Source organism: Rhinoraja longicauda, chromosome 4 (assembly GCF_053455715.1).
Source record: "Rhinoraja longicauda isolate Sanriku21f chromosome 4, sRhiLon1.1, whole genome shotgun sequence".
Classification (NCBI taxonomy): Eukaryota; Metazoa; Chordata; class Chondrichthyes; order Rajiformes; family Arhynchobatidae; genus Rhinoraja; species Rhinoraja longicauda.
Genome location: NC_135956.1, coordinates 641,729 through 659,764, shown reverse-complemented (window position 1 = coordinate 659,764; position 18,036 = coordinate 641,729). Strand labels below are relative to the sequence as shown.

General features: G+C 40.6%; 1 protein-coding gene across 4 annotated transcripts in view; it reads right to left on the bottom strand.

Annotated features, from left to right (window-relative positions):
• enpp2 (ectonucleotide pyrophosphatase/phosphodiesterase 2) overlaps positions 1 to 17,774 on the bottom strand; it is an 84,441-nt gene extending 66,667 nt beyond the window's left edge. Inside the window, exons 1-8 of one of the 4 annotated variants that reach the window (XM_078397121.1) lie at positions 17,255 to 17,774; positions 16,973 to 17,069; positions 13,302 to 13,457; positions 12,812 to 12,880; positions 5,675 to 5,800; positions 4,638 to 4,698; positions 2,679 to 2,776; positions 195 to 274 (exon numbers count right to left, since the gene is read on the bottom strand). In XM_078397121.1, the coding sequence (XP_078253247.1) occupies positions 195 to 274; positions 2,679 to 2,776; positions 4,638 to 4,698; positions 5,675 to 5,800; positions 12,812 to 12,880; positions 13,302 to 13,457; positions 16,973 to 17,069; positions 17,255 to 17,287 (720 nt within the window). In that variant the 5' untranslated portion in view covers positions 17,288 to 17,774. The remainder of the gene's footprint in view (positions 1 to 194; positions 275 to 2,678; positions 2,777 to 4,637; positions 4,699 to 5,674; positions 5,801 to 12,811; positions 12,881 to 13,301; positions 13,458 to 16,972; positions 17,070 to 17,254) is intronic. The other 3 variants (XM_078397122.1, XM_078397123.1, XM_078397124.1) reach the window with 3 other exon arrangements.
• Between the last annotated feature and the right edge of the window lie 262 nt (positions 17,775 to 18,036).

Sequence of the window (18,036 nt, the reverse complement as noted above, 5' to 3'; positions counted from 1 at the left end):
TTAATAGTTACTTCTTCATGAGCAATGTGAGAAGAAGGTTTGTTTTACAAAATAGTGCAGAAATTAAAAGTTATTTGGTTTAAATGCAAGCCAAGTGTTCATAAATCAGTTTATTTGCTAAGAGATAAAGAAATTGGCATTGTATCAAAATGAAAGAAGCAAAAGCAGCTAGTTATATAAAATGTAACACTTACTGTGGCGAGAGTGTACATATTGGGGAAGGTTTTTGTTGGATAAACTGGTCTCATGTAGGGGGCATGAGTTCCACAAGATCCTAATTAAGAGGAAACATTTGTCATCAAATACAATACTGATTTGTGGGTAAGAAATATTCAGGAGTGTTCTAAAAGCTACAAAATAGACAACCGAGATTGAGATGTAATTCTTCAGAAACATCAACTTTCATAAAATTGTTACATCTGTATCTGGATGTGTATCAGGAGTTATTTTCTTTGCCTTTATCAAATTCTTGCAGAATTTGTGATCCTTGGATCACATCAAATTTGCATCTGGAAGTTATTACATTTCACGGTGACATTTCCATGTTAAGCCTGAACATTTCAATAGTTGAAATCGCATATTATAGCAGAGTAGATAAAATGGTCACTAAACTGAATTAATTTAAGCAACAAACTGCATGTTAAGAGGTTTATCAGTATAGTTCTTGACTGTATGCAAAAATCTGATCGCCTCTTTCCCATATTACCTTGTATTTCATTGTTTGAAGTCAAGTGAAATCAAAATTGGGACACAAGTCAATCTGTGCCGATTCAATTTCAACCATTTACATCATCACCTTGCCAGGTTCCAACCCATTGTGCCTGAAAACCTATTTCAATTCTGATGTTTATAGTTCTCCTAAAATATTATACAGCAATAAAAAAATTACAAGTTTTTATGTTGTCACTGTTGAGACAGAGGATTCTACTTTCTTCAAAAGCTACTTATGTTATCTTAGGGTTTCAGAGAACAGGGCCTGATTCAAACCATAGATTTGTTTAACATTACTTGTAAATGTTGTTTAATTAATGTAAATGCAGCAGAACGAAAAATAAGGACAGAAAATATTTACATACATCTTCAATGCTTTCCTACTCAAACTTTCTTCATGTTCCTTGGGAACCAAACAGACTCTTTGGTAAACTGAATAGGAATCTGTAAAGATGAAACACCATTTTCCCTCTAATATTTTAAGAAGAGAGGCCTGAAATGAAATTAGTGAAAGGACTCCTCTCAAATTGACTAAAGTATTCATGAAGGAGAAGTAGAGACACCAGAGGCTGCAGATACCTGCGGAACTCAGTCAGTAGAGCAGCATCGCTAAGATCATATGTTCTAGGAGCAAAATCAGGCCATTCGGCCCATGAAGACTACTCCGCCATTCAATCATGGCTGATCTAACATTCCTTCCTAACCCCATTCTCCTGCCTTCTCCTCATAACCCTTGACAACTGTACTAATCATGAATCTATCTATCTCTGCCTTAAAAATATCCATTGACTTGGGCTCCACTGTCTTCTGTGGCAATGAATTGCACAGATTCACCACCCTCCGACTAAAGAAATTCCTCCTCATCTCCTTCCGACAGGAACTTCCTTTAATTCTGAGGCTATGACCTCTGGTCCGAGACTCTCCCACTAGTGGAAACATCCTCTCAACATCCACTCTATCCAGGCCTTCCACTATTTGTTATGTTTCTATGAGGTCCCTCTCATCCTTCTAAACTCCAGTAAACAGAGGTCCAGTGCCATCAAATGCTCATCATATGTTAACCCACCCATTCCTGGGTAAGGAAAGGAATTATCCTAGTACCGCGTTTTGACCTGAAATGTCATCAGTTCGATCCCCCCACAAATGCTGCTTGATCCATTGAGTCCCTCCAGCAGATTGATTGGTGCTCCAGAATAATCTCGTAAAACAAAATGCAATCAAGTAGATGTGCTTAGTAAAGATCTTTGAATTGAATGTGAGCAAAGAGAGTTCATTCAAGATTCCTCAAAATGGACTCAGCTCATTATGTCAGCTTTTCAACTGCTAATTATTTTTCAATCTAGGGAGGGGGGTGGAAGGCAAGGCCAAGGTGTATTTTAAATGTTAGAGTAGATTGCCATACATAGATATGTTATTATTTGAAGCTGATTTGGAGTAACAGAGTGCTATAGACTAAACCAGACCAAATTTATGAAGTTTGGAGTGGATCCCAATTTTAAAAATGCACCATTCATGGTGTTAGAGTCAGTCTGTATCAACTCAGAATTTATTCCAGTTTTTTAGAGAAATTTGAATGCCCCTAAGCATTATTATAATTTTCAAATGTTATCTCTGACTTAGTGAACATTCTCTTAAATATTAGCCCATGGTAAAAGATTCAGTGCCATCTGTTTTAGAGAAACTAAGGTATCAAAGGAACACCTCTGCATGAATAAAACACTAATCACATATTGAGACATCGTTTTCATATTAAATATTATCAGCCACTTTACTAATACTGCTCCACGTAATAATGAGCCATTTTGCTTCTGCAGTTCAGAACATTACATGACAGCCATGCATATAAGCCATACCTAAATTTGTTGCAGCTTATTCTGATCGGCATTATAGAGACTTTCCATCTTTTAGTAAGCACAAATCTTAGTTGATCCTAAATATAATCAAAGCATCTCTAAAGGCAATCTTACTTAGTTTCTCAATGTTGGGCATGACTTTGCCTCCTTTCTTCATATATGAAGCACGAAAGCCATCCACAGAGAAAATGATCAATGGTGGGCGAACAAAGCTGTAATGTATGAAGCAGAAATGTTAGCGGGAGAGATCAATGCAATTGCTATTCTGATATGGTAGACACAAAATGCTGGAGTAATTCAGCAGGTCAGGCAGCATCTCTGGGGAGAAGGAATGGGTGACGTTTCAGGTCGAGACCCTTCTTCAGACTTCCCTCAGTCACCCATTCCTTCTCTCCAGAGATGCTGCCTGACCCACTGAGTTACTCCAGCATTTTGTGTCTACCTTCGATTTGAACCAGCTTCTGCAGTTCTTTCCTTCACTGCTATTCTGATAATGTATCTATTAGACTTAGGGACATTAACAATGACTAAATCACAGCTATTCTCCCATTTAGGAAAAGGATAGGATCCTGGAAACAATAATTAATCGAGTGTTACTTTGCAAGTCAGAAATGCTGTGTGAAGTGCAATTGAGGTATTCTAGTGTAATGTAATCCCATAAGCAAAGTCTTAATTATTATTTAAGAGTAAATTGGATAGGTATATGGATAAGAGGGGATTAGAGGGTTATGGTCTGAGTGCAGGTAGATGAGACTAGGTAAGAGAGAGTGGTCGGCGTGGACTGGTAGGGCCGGACGGGCCTGTTTCCGTGCTGTAGTTGTTATATGGTTATATGGTTATGTCTAGGCATACGAAGGTCTTTGAACATTTCTTCTGCACTATTCAAAAGATAGTTACCCCCACAACATAAAACGTAGTTGAATGCAATTTAAATGATTATCACCCCTAATTACCGTTTAGTTGCAACATTTCATCTGGCTACTCAGAAATGTAAAATGCATATTCATGGAGAAATGTATATTCACACAATTTAAAAACCATTTCAAAACACCATCTTGTGGTGCTGGTTCACGTGAGATTTGGTATTTCCTGATATCCAAATAAGGAATGTGGTCAAAAAGGCTTTTGACACTTTGGCCCTCATCAGTCAGAGTACTGAGTATAGAAGTTGGGAGGTCATGTTGCAGTTGTATAAGATGTTGGTGAGGCCGCATTTAGAATATTGTGCTCAGTTCTGGCCACCATGTTATAGGAAATATGTTGTCAAGCTGGAAAGGGTACAGGGAAAATTTACAAGAATGTTGTCTGGGCTAGAGGGTGTGAGCTACAGGGAGAGGTTGAGTAGGCTGGGTCTCTAATCCGTGGGGTGCAGGAGGATGAGGGGTGATCTTATTGCGGTGTATAAAATCATGAGAGGAACAGATTGGGGAGATGCACAAAGTCTCTTGCCCAGAGTAGGTGAATCGGGGGCCAGAGGACAAAGGTTTAAGGTGAAGGGGAAAAGATTTAAGAGGAATTGGAGGGGTAGCTTTTTCACACAAATGGTAGTGGGTGTATGGAACAAGCTGCCAGAAGAGGCAGTTGAGGCAGGGACTATCCCAACATTTAAGAAACAGTTAGACAGGTACATGGATAGGACAGGTATGGAGAGATAATGGACCAAACACAGGCAGGTCAGTCCAGTGTAGCTAGGACATGTTGGCCGGGCAAGTTGGGCCGAAGGGCTTGTTTCCACACTGGATCACTCTATGTCTATGACTCTAAGTCTGAACAGCAAAAAAGTAAAGCACTTTTCAAAACAGGAAAAAATTTGGACTCAATTTGTACTAAAATCACTGCATCCACAAGTGAGATTCAATGTATTATTGGTAAAATGCGAGACAATGGCTACTGTATATATTAACAAATCTTGTGTTCACCAATTCTAACTTCAAAGGGAAGGTGTTGAAAGTAGGGTACATGTGACTAACTCTGCAGTAATCAAATGGTAGCTCAATCATGCCAATCAAATGTAGATTTTCCCAACTAATCAGCTTGATTACTGTCTGGTTTTGCATGTTGGATTATGCATACCCTGCTGGACAATCCATTGTTCTCAAATCTTCGCAATCTTCATTGACCCAGCGAATCTCACCTGGTGGGAAAGTTCATCATATGACTGACAACATTTTGGATTATAGCATTCATATACACAATAGAAACTCATGTTTTAAAAAGTAAATTAATGATTGGTTTTGACAAGTTCCACAGAAGATGAAATGTCTACATATTAATCAGATCTGCTAATTACCTTCCATTCATCTTTCCAGACACAAAACAAAGGTAGACAATCTGCAAATATGTGCATATGTCAGAAAATTCCTGAATTTGGCTAGAGCATTTTAAATGCTATTGATTTTTAAATGTTACATCAAAATGTGCATTTTGAAACAATTTTATTCTGTGGGGAAAAAAGCTGCAAAGGAGCAAACACAGTCAAACCACCAACAGGCATACCCAAATGCACTGAAAGAAACTTCCTCCCTATAGTAGGCCAATAACGTTCTGGCCACTACCACTTAGTTGTTTTAGAATTACCAAACCCAAAGTTATTGATGCTTCCCGTTCATATTCAAAGGAATCCATTTACTTCCAAAGGATTCTGTTCTCATGAATAAAATCATCTTTCGAGTAGTTTCTCTATTGCACACATTCAAAAACTAAATAAACCTACAAGTGCAATAATGAATGAACACGGGAGGAAATGCCTGCATTGAAATAGTGGACTTTATCAGTTGGCAACCCACGGTTCCTTCTTCACTTTCTCAACTGCCAAAAGAATGCAATTGTCAGGTAGAGTTTACTGAAACTCAGAAATGAATTAGAGAGCTTTAATTTTCAAAGATAGGACACAAAATGTTGGAGTAACTCAGCGGGACAGGCAGCATTTCTGGAGAGAAGGAATGGGTGACGATTCGGGTCGAGATCCTTCTTCAGACCCTATTATTTTCCTTCCATTAAAATTCAGACCAGAAAATCGGGAGGTACTGACCTTGACAATCTATGCTCACAAAAAACAGGACTCAAACCACATTTAGATTCTTGCGAGGATAGTAAAAGTCTGAGATTACCTTTGCAAGTGACTTTATAGTTGGTGCAGCAATCTCCCCTGCTCATGCAATCTTCAGAACACTGGCAAACAAAATCTTCATTTCGGGCTTCCCCACACCGTTCTTTGCTACACTCCCATCCACGACCTGAAACATGTGGCAACCGTTACATCATTAAAATAATCACCAGCCACTGAAATATTCAGAGGTGATGTTCCTATTCACCATCATCATTTCTCCCATCTTTGAATTGATTTTCGTATTTTAGATATATATATTGCACAAGTCATCAACACAGAATTCATTTTGATAATCATTATTACTGCATTTCCACCTGTTAAGCTCGACACAAGTTTTATAAGATGTCAAGTTGCACATTGGTGCCAAGATAGTCACCCTTAGTCAGCATTGTTAAATACAAAATGAGACACAAGCTGCATTGTTGCATCTTACTTTTAAAATTCGATTCTATTAAAATCAATAGATCCAAACTTTAGAACGTCAGTTTAAAGAAAGATGATAAGTAAATGCAATCTTTTATGTATATTGTTGTTATTCTAAAGCACCAAAGGTAAAGATACACTTTCTGGATGTGCAGTGATCGCTGTGATTTAGGAAAAGTAATAATCAAATTAAACACAATACCTACAAGCTGCAATGAATTAACAGCTGTGTAAGAAGGAACTGCAGATGCTGTTTTACACTGAAGATACACAAAATGCTGGAGGAACTCAGAGGGTCAGGCAGCATCTCTGGAGAAATGTCTGATGAAGGGTCTTGACCCGAAACGTCACCTATTCCGTTTCTACAGAGATGCTTCCTGACCCAATGAATTAACAGCTATTTTACTGATGGCAATTAAATGACAATTTACTGATGGCAACTGATGGGATCTTTCCCATCAAACAAACACCTCTGAAAGGCAAACTCTTCTGATGAAATCACACATCGTCCATTTGCATTGGAGTGTTAGCCTTGTTTTTGGGGGCTCATGGAATGCCTTTGTGTCCCATCTTAGCCCTTGCCTTAAGTGTGACCAGGAAAGTCTTCTCAAGCTGTATGCAGTTAGCCCTAATGGAGAAGGGCTTGACCTCCTCATGGGAAATGAGTTTGGGCAAGTGATTTCAGTGGGGAGCACTTTGGAAACAGTGACCATAATTCTATCAGTGTTAATATCGTTATGGAAAAAGATAGGACTGGACCACTAGTTTAAGTCCTAAATTGGGACAAGGCTAATTCTGATGGCATTAGACTAAAACTTGCAAAGGTTGATTGGGGAAGGCTGTTGGCAGGTGAAGAGATGCCTGCCAAATGGGAGGCTTTTAAAAGTGAGATTGGGCGAGTTCATGGCCGGTGCACCCTATCAGAGGGATGGGTACGGTTGGCAGGATTAGGAAACCTTGGCTGCTGACGGAATACTGAGGCTCCAGTCAGAAAAAAGAGAGGCATACGATTGGTAATAGCAGCTGGGATCAAGTGAGTCTCTTGAGAAGCATAAAGGATGTAGGAGCACTGTTAAAAAGGAGGATCACAAAGGGGCCACGAGAAGATAACATCAAGGAGAATCCTCACTTATTCTGGAAGTATAGAAGAGCAAAAAGGTAACTAAAGAAAGAACAGACTATATTAAGGGTAAATGCAGTCATCTAGATGTGGAGCCATAGGAGACGGGCGAGGTGTTTAATGATGTCTTCTTGTCTATACTTAGCATGCAGAAGCTCAGAGAAGCTCGCCAATTCAGGAAATAAAAATTTCTTGAAACTTATCAATATTACAAAAGCAGATGTTGGCGGTCTTGCATAAAGGCATATAAATCCATGGGCCTGACCAGGTGTACCCTAAGACATTGTGGGAAGCAACGGAAGAAATTGCTGGGGTTCTGACAGAGGTTTTTGCATCTTCCTTAGCCATGGGCAAGGGACCAGAAGAATGGAGGTGGCTAATGTTGTATTCTTATTTAAGAAGGGTTACAAGAACAAGCCAGGGAACTACAGGTCTGTGAGCCTAGCATCAATAAGTTACTGGCGGGGATTCTGAGAGACAGGATCTATCTGCAGGTGGAAAGGCAAGGACTGATTAGCGATAGTCAGCATGGCTTTGTGTGTGGGAAATAACAATTCACAATATAAATTTCGTTTTGTTAAATAGGTAACCAAGAGGAGTGTTGAGGACATCGCCTACATTGATTCTAGAAAGACCTTTGCTGAAGCCTGCGTGGTAATCTGGCCTGGATCCAGGGTGACCTGGTCATTTGGACACAACATTAGCTTGGTAGAAGGTAATGGTGGAGGGTTGCTTTTACAGATTGGAGGACTGCGACCAGTGCACCAGAGGGATCGGTGCTGAATCCCCTTCTGTTTGGCAAATATACATTCACAAGTTGGGCGAGAGTATTGGCAGCATGATGAGTAAGCTTGTGGATGACACAAAATTGCCGGTGCGGTGGACAATTATGAAGGTTACAACAGTAGCGGATGGAATTTAACTTGCTCCAGTGTGAAATTTCCAAAGGTTAAAAGCAGGGCAGGATGTGCACTGTAAACGGTAGGGCCCTGGGGAGTGCTTTAGAGCAGAGAGAAGAGATGCAAGTAAATAGACGGTGGCAACAGAAGGGTAGATAAATGGTGAAGATGGATTATGGTATGCTTGCCTTCATTGGACGTGGCATTGTGCACTGGAGTTGGGATATCATCTTACAGGTGTATAAAACATTGGTCAGAATGCACATGGAATATTGCATGTGGTACTAATCATCGTAACAAAGATGGGCGGAAATTAAATTCAGAAAAGATTCACAAGGATGTTGGCAGGACTGGAGGACATACATGTGAGGATAGACTAGATAGAAACATAGATACATAGAAAATAGGTGCAGGAGTAGGCCATTTGGCCCTTCGAGCCAGCACCGCCATTCAATGAGATCATGGCTGATCATTCTCAATCAGTACTTCGTTCCTGCCTTCTCCCCATATCCCTTGACTCCGCTATCATTAAGAGCTCTATCTAACTCTCTCTTGAAAGCATCCAGAGAATTGGCCTCCACTGCCTTCTGAGGCAGAGAATTCCACAAATTCACAATTCTCTGACTGAAAAAGTGTTTCCTCATCTCAGTTCTAAATGGCCTACCACTTATTCCTAAACTGTGGCCCTTGGTTCTGGATTCCCCCAACATCAGGAATATGTTTCCTGCACCTAGTTTTTCCAATCCCTTAAGAATCTTATATGTTTCTATAAGATCCCCTCTCACTTGACATTGGTGTCAAGTTAGGAAATGGGGAAGTACAAAGAGATCTGGGTGTCCTTGTTCATCAGTCACTTAAAGATAGCATGCAGGTCCAGCAGGCAGTGAAGAAAGCTAATGGCATGTTGGCCTTTATGACAAGAGAAGTTGAGCATAGGAGCAAAGAGGTCCTTCTGCAGTTGTACAGGGCCCTAGTGAGACCACACCTGGAGTACTGAGTGCAGTTTTGGTCTCCAAATTTGAGGAAGGACATTCTTGCTATTGAGGGCGTGCAGCGTAGGTTCACTAGGTTAATTCCCGGAATGGCGGGACTGTCGTATGTTGAAAAACTGGAGCGACTAGGCTTGTATACACTGGAATTTATAAGGATGAGAATTTAGAAGAATCTTATTGAAACATAGGGATTAAGGGATTGGACACATTAGAGGCAGGATACATGTTCCCAATGTGAGGGAGTACAGAACCAGGGGCCACAGTTTAAAAATAAGGGGTAGGCCATTTGGAACGGAGATGAGGAAAAACAGTTTCAGTCAGAGTTGTAAATCTGTGGAATTCTCTGCCTCAGAAGGCAGTGGAGGCCAATTCTCTGGATGCTTTCAAGAGAAAACTAGACAGAGCTCTTAAAGATAGCAGAGTCAAGGGATATGGGGAGAAGGCAGGAACGGGGTACTGATTGTGAATGATCAGCCATGATCACATTGAATGGTGGTGCTGGCTCGAAGGGCCAACTGGCCTACTCCTGCACCCATTGTCTATTGTCATCCTTCTAAATTCCAGTGAATATAAGTCCAGTCGTTCCATTCTTTCATCATATGTCAGTCCCACCATCCCAGGAATTAACCTTGTGAACCTATGCTGCACTCCCTCAATAGCAAGAATGCCCTTCCTCAAATTAGGAGACCAAAACTGCACACAATACTTCAGGTCTCACCAGGGCCCTGAACAACTGCAGAAGGACCTCTTTGCTCTTATACTCAAATCCTCTCGTTATGAAGGCCAACATGTCATTAGCTTTCTTCACTGCCTGCTGTACCTGCATGCTTCCTTTCAGTGACTGATGTACAAGCACACCCAGGCCTCAGTGACACCATTCAGATAATAATCTGCCTTCCTATTCTTACCACCAAAGTGGATAACCTCACATTTATCCACATTAAACTGCATCTGCCATGCATTATCTGCCCACTCACCCAACCTATCCAAGTCACCCTGTATTCTCATAGCATCCTCTTCACAGTTTATACTGCCACCCAGCTTTGTGTCATCTGCAAATTTGCTAGTTACTTTTAATTCCTTCATCTAAATCATTAATATATATTGTAAATAGCTGTGGTCCCAACACCAAGCCTTGCGGCACCCCACTAGTCACTGCCTGCCATTCTGAAAGGGACCCGTTTATTCCTACTCTTTGTTTTCTGTCTGCCAACCAATTCTCTATCCATGTCAATACCCTACCCCCAATACCATGTGCTCTAATTTTGCCCACTAATCTCCTGTGTGGGACCTTATCAAAGGCTTTCTGAAAGTCTAGATACGCTACATCCACTGGCTCTCCCTTATCCAATTTACTTGTTACATCCTCGAATGGTTCCTGAAGATTAGTCAGGCTAATCTGGCTGGGGTTCTCCTCCTATGAGTGTAGGAAGCTGAGGGATGACCTGACAAAGGTATATAAAATCATGAGGGGCATGGATGAGATGCATCGTCAGTCTTTTTCCCCCAACAGGGAGGAGTCTAAAACTAGAGAGCATATGTTTAAGCTGAGAGGAGAAACACTGAGAAGCATGTCTTTTTACACAGAAGGCAGTACAGTATATAAGATGAGCTTGCAGAGGAAATTATAGGGTTTGGAAGAGTTACAATGTTTACAAGACATTTGTACAGGTCCACAGATAGGAAAGGTTGAGAGAGACATGGGCCAAATATGCAGGCTAAACGCTCTAACTCAGAAAAGCACCTTGGTCAGTAGGAATTATTGGAGACGAATGGCCTGTTTCTGTGCTGTATAAATCTACGACACAATGACAGGTCATTGGATTGCAAACTGTAATTACAGCCAGCTAACCCAAAAGCTGGAATTCTACCAAGTGGACCAGCTTACATTGAGTTTTTTCAGCTGCTGGCCAAGAAGGGTACTCTTATCAAGAAGGATTTAAGTGTTCATAATGGGGAAGTGAAAACAACAAGTTACCCAATTTTCAGACAATGGCACTTAAAAATGTTTTTAAAATTGACAGTGTGAATTCAGAAAAGTCCTTGTTCTTTGCTAGCCTTGGATTTTTATCTTGCAGAGATAAGAAGGTGGTCCATTTATACAACAAGCAGGAATGGTAGACACAAAATGCTGGAGTAACTCAACGGGTCAGGCAGCATCTCAGGAGAGAAGGAATGGGTGACGTTTCGGGTCGAGTTCCTTTTTCAGTCTGAAGAAAGGTCTCGACCCGAAACGTTACCCATTCCTTCTCTCCTGAGATGCTGCCTGACCCGCTGAGTTACTCCAGCATTTTGTGTCTATCTTCAGTTTAAACCAGCATCTGCAGTTCCTTCCTACACTTTCTTGGGGAATCATTACAGGGAGATTTGTTTCTACCTTGTCAGGGGGGTCAAATGATCATGGTGATACGACCATGACTGAGCTGCCCATTTCAACCCCACTTCCTATGTGTCAGTACATTACTTAGATTTCAGCATTTCAAGCACACACCCAGATACCTTCAGTCCCTCTATCCTTTGGGTGAAAATCACTTCAACTTCCCTCTCAATGTTTCACCAATTACTTTAACCCACTAGTCTCGATCTTCTGTCTGCTCAATATGCCTCAAAATGTTATGTGCCTCAGTGTCTTCTGTTCCAAAGTAAACAATGGCTAATTTTTCCACACTTAGAGCAAACTTACACCTAGTATATGAAATAAATCACACCCCTTCCCCTCTCCATACTCAGAGTATTGAGTATAGAAGTTGGGCGGTCATGTTACAATTGTGTAAGACATTGGTGAGGTCTCGTGTGGATGGGACATGTTGGCCTGGGCAAGTTGGGTCAAAGGGCCTGTTTCCACACTGTCTAACTAAGCACATATGCAGCCTCATGAAATAAAGCAAATGGACAACTTACTCCTAAGCTTCTGGATATGAATAGATAAAACTGGTGAGCTGTGTACCTTTGTTGAATGTGGCAGCTACTGGGATGCATTGCAGAGCATCACACATTGATAGTACTCTGTGAAAAAGCATCATATGCGCAGCACCATACTTTCTCAGCTTAGACGATCTTTGTCTGGACTCATGACTTACCACTTTGTTAAAGCACCAACCTATGAACAGCATGCCTCAAGAACTGTTGCCAACTGACAATTATGTTGAGAAATGATTGCAAAGATATTTTTTTTCTTTCCATACAACATTTACCAACGTAAGCATTTCTGGATACAATGCTCTGGCTGTAGATTTTCCGATGTCATGATCAGAGGCATAAAATTGTCTTTCAAGAACTAACAACTTGCAAGACCAAATCTACTGAAAGACAAGCTGAAGAGGCTTATGACTTGCTCATTGGAAGGCAAGTCACCCACTGCTTCACTATTTGAGACTCGTGCATGAGCTGATGACAGAAAGTCGGGATTTGTTCTAAAGCTAACACCTCCCTGAGAGGAAAGTGATTTCCATAGGTAGCTGAACATAGGTTGTGTGTGAGTATTTGTTACACTCACCTGAAGAGGGCAGGCAAGTATAAATAGGCATGGTTGCATTTGGATCTTATCGACTATTACTTTATTGGAGGACCATATTATTGCTAAAATACTGGCCACTTAAATTGACCCATTATTATACGAGTTTATTCAAAACTAGATTTATAATATACATCACAACATGCTCACATTATATCAAGATGAAGTATTTTGAATCTAGTTAACTCACCTGCCTGCCCTCTTGTTCGAGGGTTGAGACGAGATGGATAAGGGTGACCTAAAGAGGGGAGAAAATAGACTTACAGAAAATGGGGAGATAATAAAAATACATCAGACTATTTTATTTGGATATCAGAACCATATATCTAGATGAGATCTCATTTCAACTTGCATTCCAATGTTTTGATTTTGAAGAAGGTGAAAAGTGCACAATTAGTTGAGAAAAACATTGCTTTACTATGCCACACACTGTACAGCATGCCCGTCTTAGTTACATTGTCATGCAGTCTAGCAGGCACTGCAGAGAGACTGCAATGATGAAGTGCTGGGTTGAAGCAAGAGACAAGAAAAGCCATTTCCAACCTCAAAGTTCCTTCTCAACCACAAGTGAACCATGACACAAGGATGCAGAGGGAAAACTTGCGAGAGGGTAACAAGCCCTCAAAAATAAAATTGTTTGAACATACAACTAAAAGCATGTTCACCTCTGAATTTAGTACCTGTCTTCAAACAAAGTTGATCAAAATCTAAACAGCAGCTGTTATAACTTTTGCACAAATTGTCACAGCGACAGTTGGGTGGGGTAGCCTCTTGCAGTTCAAAACATCTGCTGCTGCATGACCCTGCAGCAGTAGCTCGGGCTGAATCTGAAAGAACTGTGTGAAACAAAAACATAAACATCAGTTAGGGATAGCACTCTTTAGTTAGCCAAATAATCCAGAAAATCGTTTGAATTTATTTCCCTACAAAATAATATTGCATGTAGACAACCACAAAAAGTGTTCAGGAATGGAATCAACTTGCTCCAATACATGCATAGTCATTTAATTAAGAGAAATGAGAATTATGATTGAAATCGCTAAAGCTGCACTAATTATGCTACAAACCTTCCACTTTAAATTTACAAGTAACAAACCTGTGGCAAATCAAGACTGGGTGCTTTTTTGGATGCACCAACTCATTTTACATACGTTGAGAAAGTAAATTACTTGTAAATTGTAGTATAAGATCAAACAAAAAATTATTTAGATAAAAATAAAACAAACATCTGCAAGGTCGATCTCAAGGTCTGGGCTCATTCAAACTGCCTCCAGTGTGCTTGAAAAATGAAGAGAACATTTTTTAAGATTCCGTCCTTTTGGTACTCTCAGGGTTCATACACTCACCCTCCACAGAAACAAAACAAATTCTTGCAGCAAACATGCATCAATGCTTCCAGTTTGTACTCTCAAGACACAGTTAATCTCAGAAGACCACAGAGTGAAGAGGCAAAACCTATGGTCTGCTGATGAAAACTTTAATCTATTCAGCCACAAATGCTCGACAACAAGTTTAAAAACAGTCTGAAGTGTAATTTTGATGAAAAGTTGAAGTATGTATAGAACATAAGTAGAATGTGAAAACTATGCAGTTCCCTACAATTTTGTGTCCTTTGAATCAAAGTGATGTGGTTGACACTGCAAGACAACTGTACCGTAAAATGGCACTTGTGTTTTTGATATGGACGCTTTTGACTTTCACTATTTTTTTGATTTACTCTAGAAAATATATGCCCAAAATATATTATAAAAAGCAACTATTTAATCTTAATTTAATTCAATTTGGATAGCAATTAAGAACATTTGGTTTTTGTGAGATTACTAATCAACTAAGAATCATCTCACCAGAAATCCCAAATAACAACATAAACTGCAAAAGTTGACTTCAGTTACTTTACATCTGGTGGTGAAATGGTATTGCTCTCTTAAAATAACAAAAAGGTTTTTTTTAAACTAACATGCCTCTAAATTAACAGAGGAACCATGTTTCTACCAACGAACATTATGCCAGATATCAAGGCCCAGGAAGATTTAAGAAGTCGATGCATAATAACATCTCTAATGAATGATTAACAACAGTTAATTAACAACTCCAAAGACGTACAGGTATGTAGGTTAATTGGCTGGGTAAATGTAAAAATTGTCCCTAGTGGGTGTTGGATAGTGTTAATGTGCGGGGATCGCTGGGCGGCACGGACTTGGTGGGCCGAAAAGGCCTGTTTCCGGCTGTATATATATGATATGATATGATATGATATGATAGTAATGCAATCCCTGAGAGTGGACTGAGTAACGTTCTAAATCTACTTGTCATAAAAACGCCAATGCAGGTTAAATTAATTACTTGGTGGTTGTCACTCCTGAATTAAGCTGTGTGTATATTATTCTTCATAAAGATATCCTTAATATTGCATTTATATTGAATTTTTACATTTTTGAATTTAAAAATTCACATTTTCACAAATATATTAAATGCAAATATATTTCCCCATCTTAATGCGAATATAATTTTCATTCCAGTTAGCCTTTATAGATTTGTTTCCCATCTGAAAATTTGATCTCCTTCAACCTTCAATTTGCTTTAATTGCAATTTCCTTTCTAGTTAGCTAAATCTATTTGAATAAACACTGGATTTTTAATCAGATTATTAGCACAGTTTAATAATCAATACTAAAATATAATTTTAATATTCAAGATATTCAGTAAAGTATACCAAATTCTAGATAAGAATAAGCAATTTCAGTTCAAAAATTGCAGTGGTAAAATCTCACATGGTATAAGTTGTGATATAAATAATACAATGACACTGTGGAAATTTTCAAAAGCTGATGCTGTCAGATTTGACAGTTACAAATTGAAGTAAAACAAGAGGAATGATTGTTCCGAAGATCGACGCAAAAAGCTGGAGTAACTCGGCGGGACAGGAGGCATCTCTGGAAAGATGGAATGGGTGATGTTTCGGGGCGAGACCCTTCTTCAGACTCGACCCGAAACGTCACCCATTCCTTCTGCCCAGAGATGCTGCCTGTCCCGCTGAGTTACTCCAGTATTTTGTGTCCACCTTCGGTTTAAACGAGCATCTGCACTTCCTTCCTCCACCATGAATGATTGTTCCATTAGAAATATACGATGCATAATACTGGGGATTTCTGGACTTGGTAATTTAAAAAACCTTGCTTTTGGCTTTAATTTATTACTATTTGATAATTCATCACCAGCTGGAGGTTCACGAATTGAATTTTCTGAACTTGGTATAAACAACTAACATCTACATTTTCTACAGTTGAAAGAATAGCCCCCAATATTAAATCTAAAACATGTTAAATCAGGCTATAGCTCTAAATGCCCTTTGTGTTTGGAAGGAACTGCAGATGCAGGTTTAAACCGAAGATAGACACAAAATGCTGGAGTAACTCAGCGGGTCAGGCAGCATCTCTGGAGAGTAGGAATGGCTGACGTTCCGGCTCAAGACCCTTTCACCGGCTTCACTCTCACAATCATTGTTAAGGTTGGAATGAATATTTCAATCTCTTTTAGTTTAATTCTGATTTACTCAATTTGTGACGTTACTTCACTGCGAAAAACAGAAAAATAACGTAGAGAACGAATGTAACTTTAACGTCCCAGGCTTCTTAGTGAGACGGGCAGGTTGATTCCTCCTTGGAAATAGGCACCATTCTGCACTCTGAGCGACGAACAAACAAACGCATTATATAATCCGACCGGAGCGATTAAACTCATTTATTAAACCTGGAGAACGCAACATAAGATGCTTTCATGTCATCGGATAATTACATTCTCTACTGAAGAGGAGGCAAAAACGTTAAACCTTTAATTCGTTTATATATTTCAAAGCTTCGTAAACACCCAGACAGATTGTGGTGCGTCTTGGTACGTTTATTGAAGCGTTTTTCACTGATAGGAGAACGGCCGGTTCTGCAATATAATCATCATTATCATTGTTACTGTGTTAAACTGGACAATGATTAACAGCACTGGACGACTTTGCAGCACGCAGCGTTGAAATGAGTTGCTGTGTTAACCTGAGTAAAGGCATCCCTGCAAGTTTGCGAATCCTGCATGGGTGCGATAATCAGGACTCTACTCGCCACTGTTGCTGCTGAAACAAACAGACGTTATCAGAATACCGCTCATTCATCATATAATGTAAAATGTAAAAACGTAGTTAACATTTGTGTCATGTCAAATGATTGGAAATGCAAGTCAATGAGTAATCGACCTCGAAGCAGAGGTTTCAATAGCTGATCACGGTGATGACTTTCGTCCTACTGGCATTTTCTCGCTTAAACTACACGACCCATGCGAATGGGAATAAACAAGAGTTAAGTACCTTCGCGATTGTTCGTGTCCCCTGATCTCTGCAAGCGGCGCAACCCAGAACCATGGCCAACGTTTACCCCGGCTACGAAAGTTAACAGCGAGAGGATCTGCAAATAGGACAGGCTTTAATAGTTGTGCAATTGAAGACCAATATGAATTGTCTGAGACTTTTGCGACAGTACTTTTTAATATGAGCACTCTGTGCGGCTAAGCTTGCACACGCAGTGGAGCGGCCAGTGTGAGAGATGCCCGGACACACAGATACTGATCCCGGGCTAGGACGCTCACTCACCTGGGACAGCCGGAGCTCACTGCTCCTCCACATGCTGGCCTCGGACGACTGCCCACCTGCCCAGGCTGGTGACAATCTCTCCCCGTCCGCTCTCCTCAGTCTAACGTCAACATCTTTCAACTGCAGAGCTACTTTTTTTTGTTTGTTTTAAACAGATTGCACCTGAAGTTCAACGAAAATAACTTTGTGCCACGTCGTGCAGATTTTCCCTTGCGATCATCAGAAAGAGTAAGAGAAAGGGCACGTGTTATCTTTTGTGCCTTGGCTTTGCTTTAGCCTTTGCGCCGGCGGGTCGGATCTCTGCTGCCGGCAGAGCTGGAGCCGCTAAGCACTGTTGTGTTTCAAAGGCATGTTGTTCAGCCCCTAAGAGTGAGCTCTTTGTCTGCTGCGAGCCGTGTGATGTCCAGCTGCCCCCGTTGGCAGGGTCTCTTTTAAAACGCCGTTTGTTTGGGAGCAGTGCGTTTGTGCGGGCTTCCTGTCTGGCAGCTTTCTCCACTCCCCCGCCCACCGACAGCACAAGCAGGCAGAGTAGAGGCTGTCGCAAGCCGGCCACACACACTGGTCAGTAAACATCAACCACCAGCCCAGGGCACGGCCCCAAGGTGAAAGGATAGTTTCCTTTCCCTGGCGCCCACTGCCGAAACACACCGTGACCTTTGTGCAGGAAAAGACTGCAGATGCTGCTTTGCTTCGAAGAGAGACACAAAATGTTGGAGTAACTCGGCGGGACAGGTAGCGTCTCTGGAGAGAAGGAATGGGTAACGTTTCAGGTCGAGACCCTT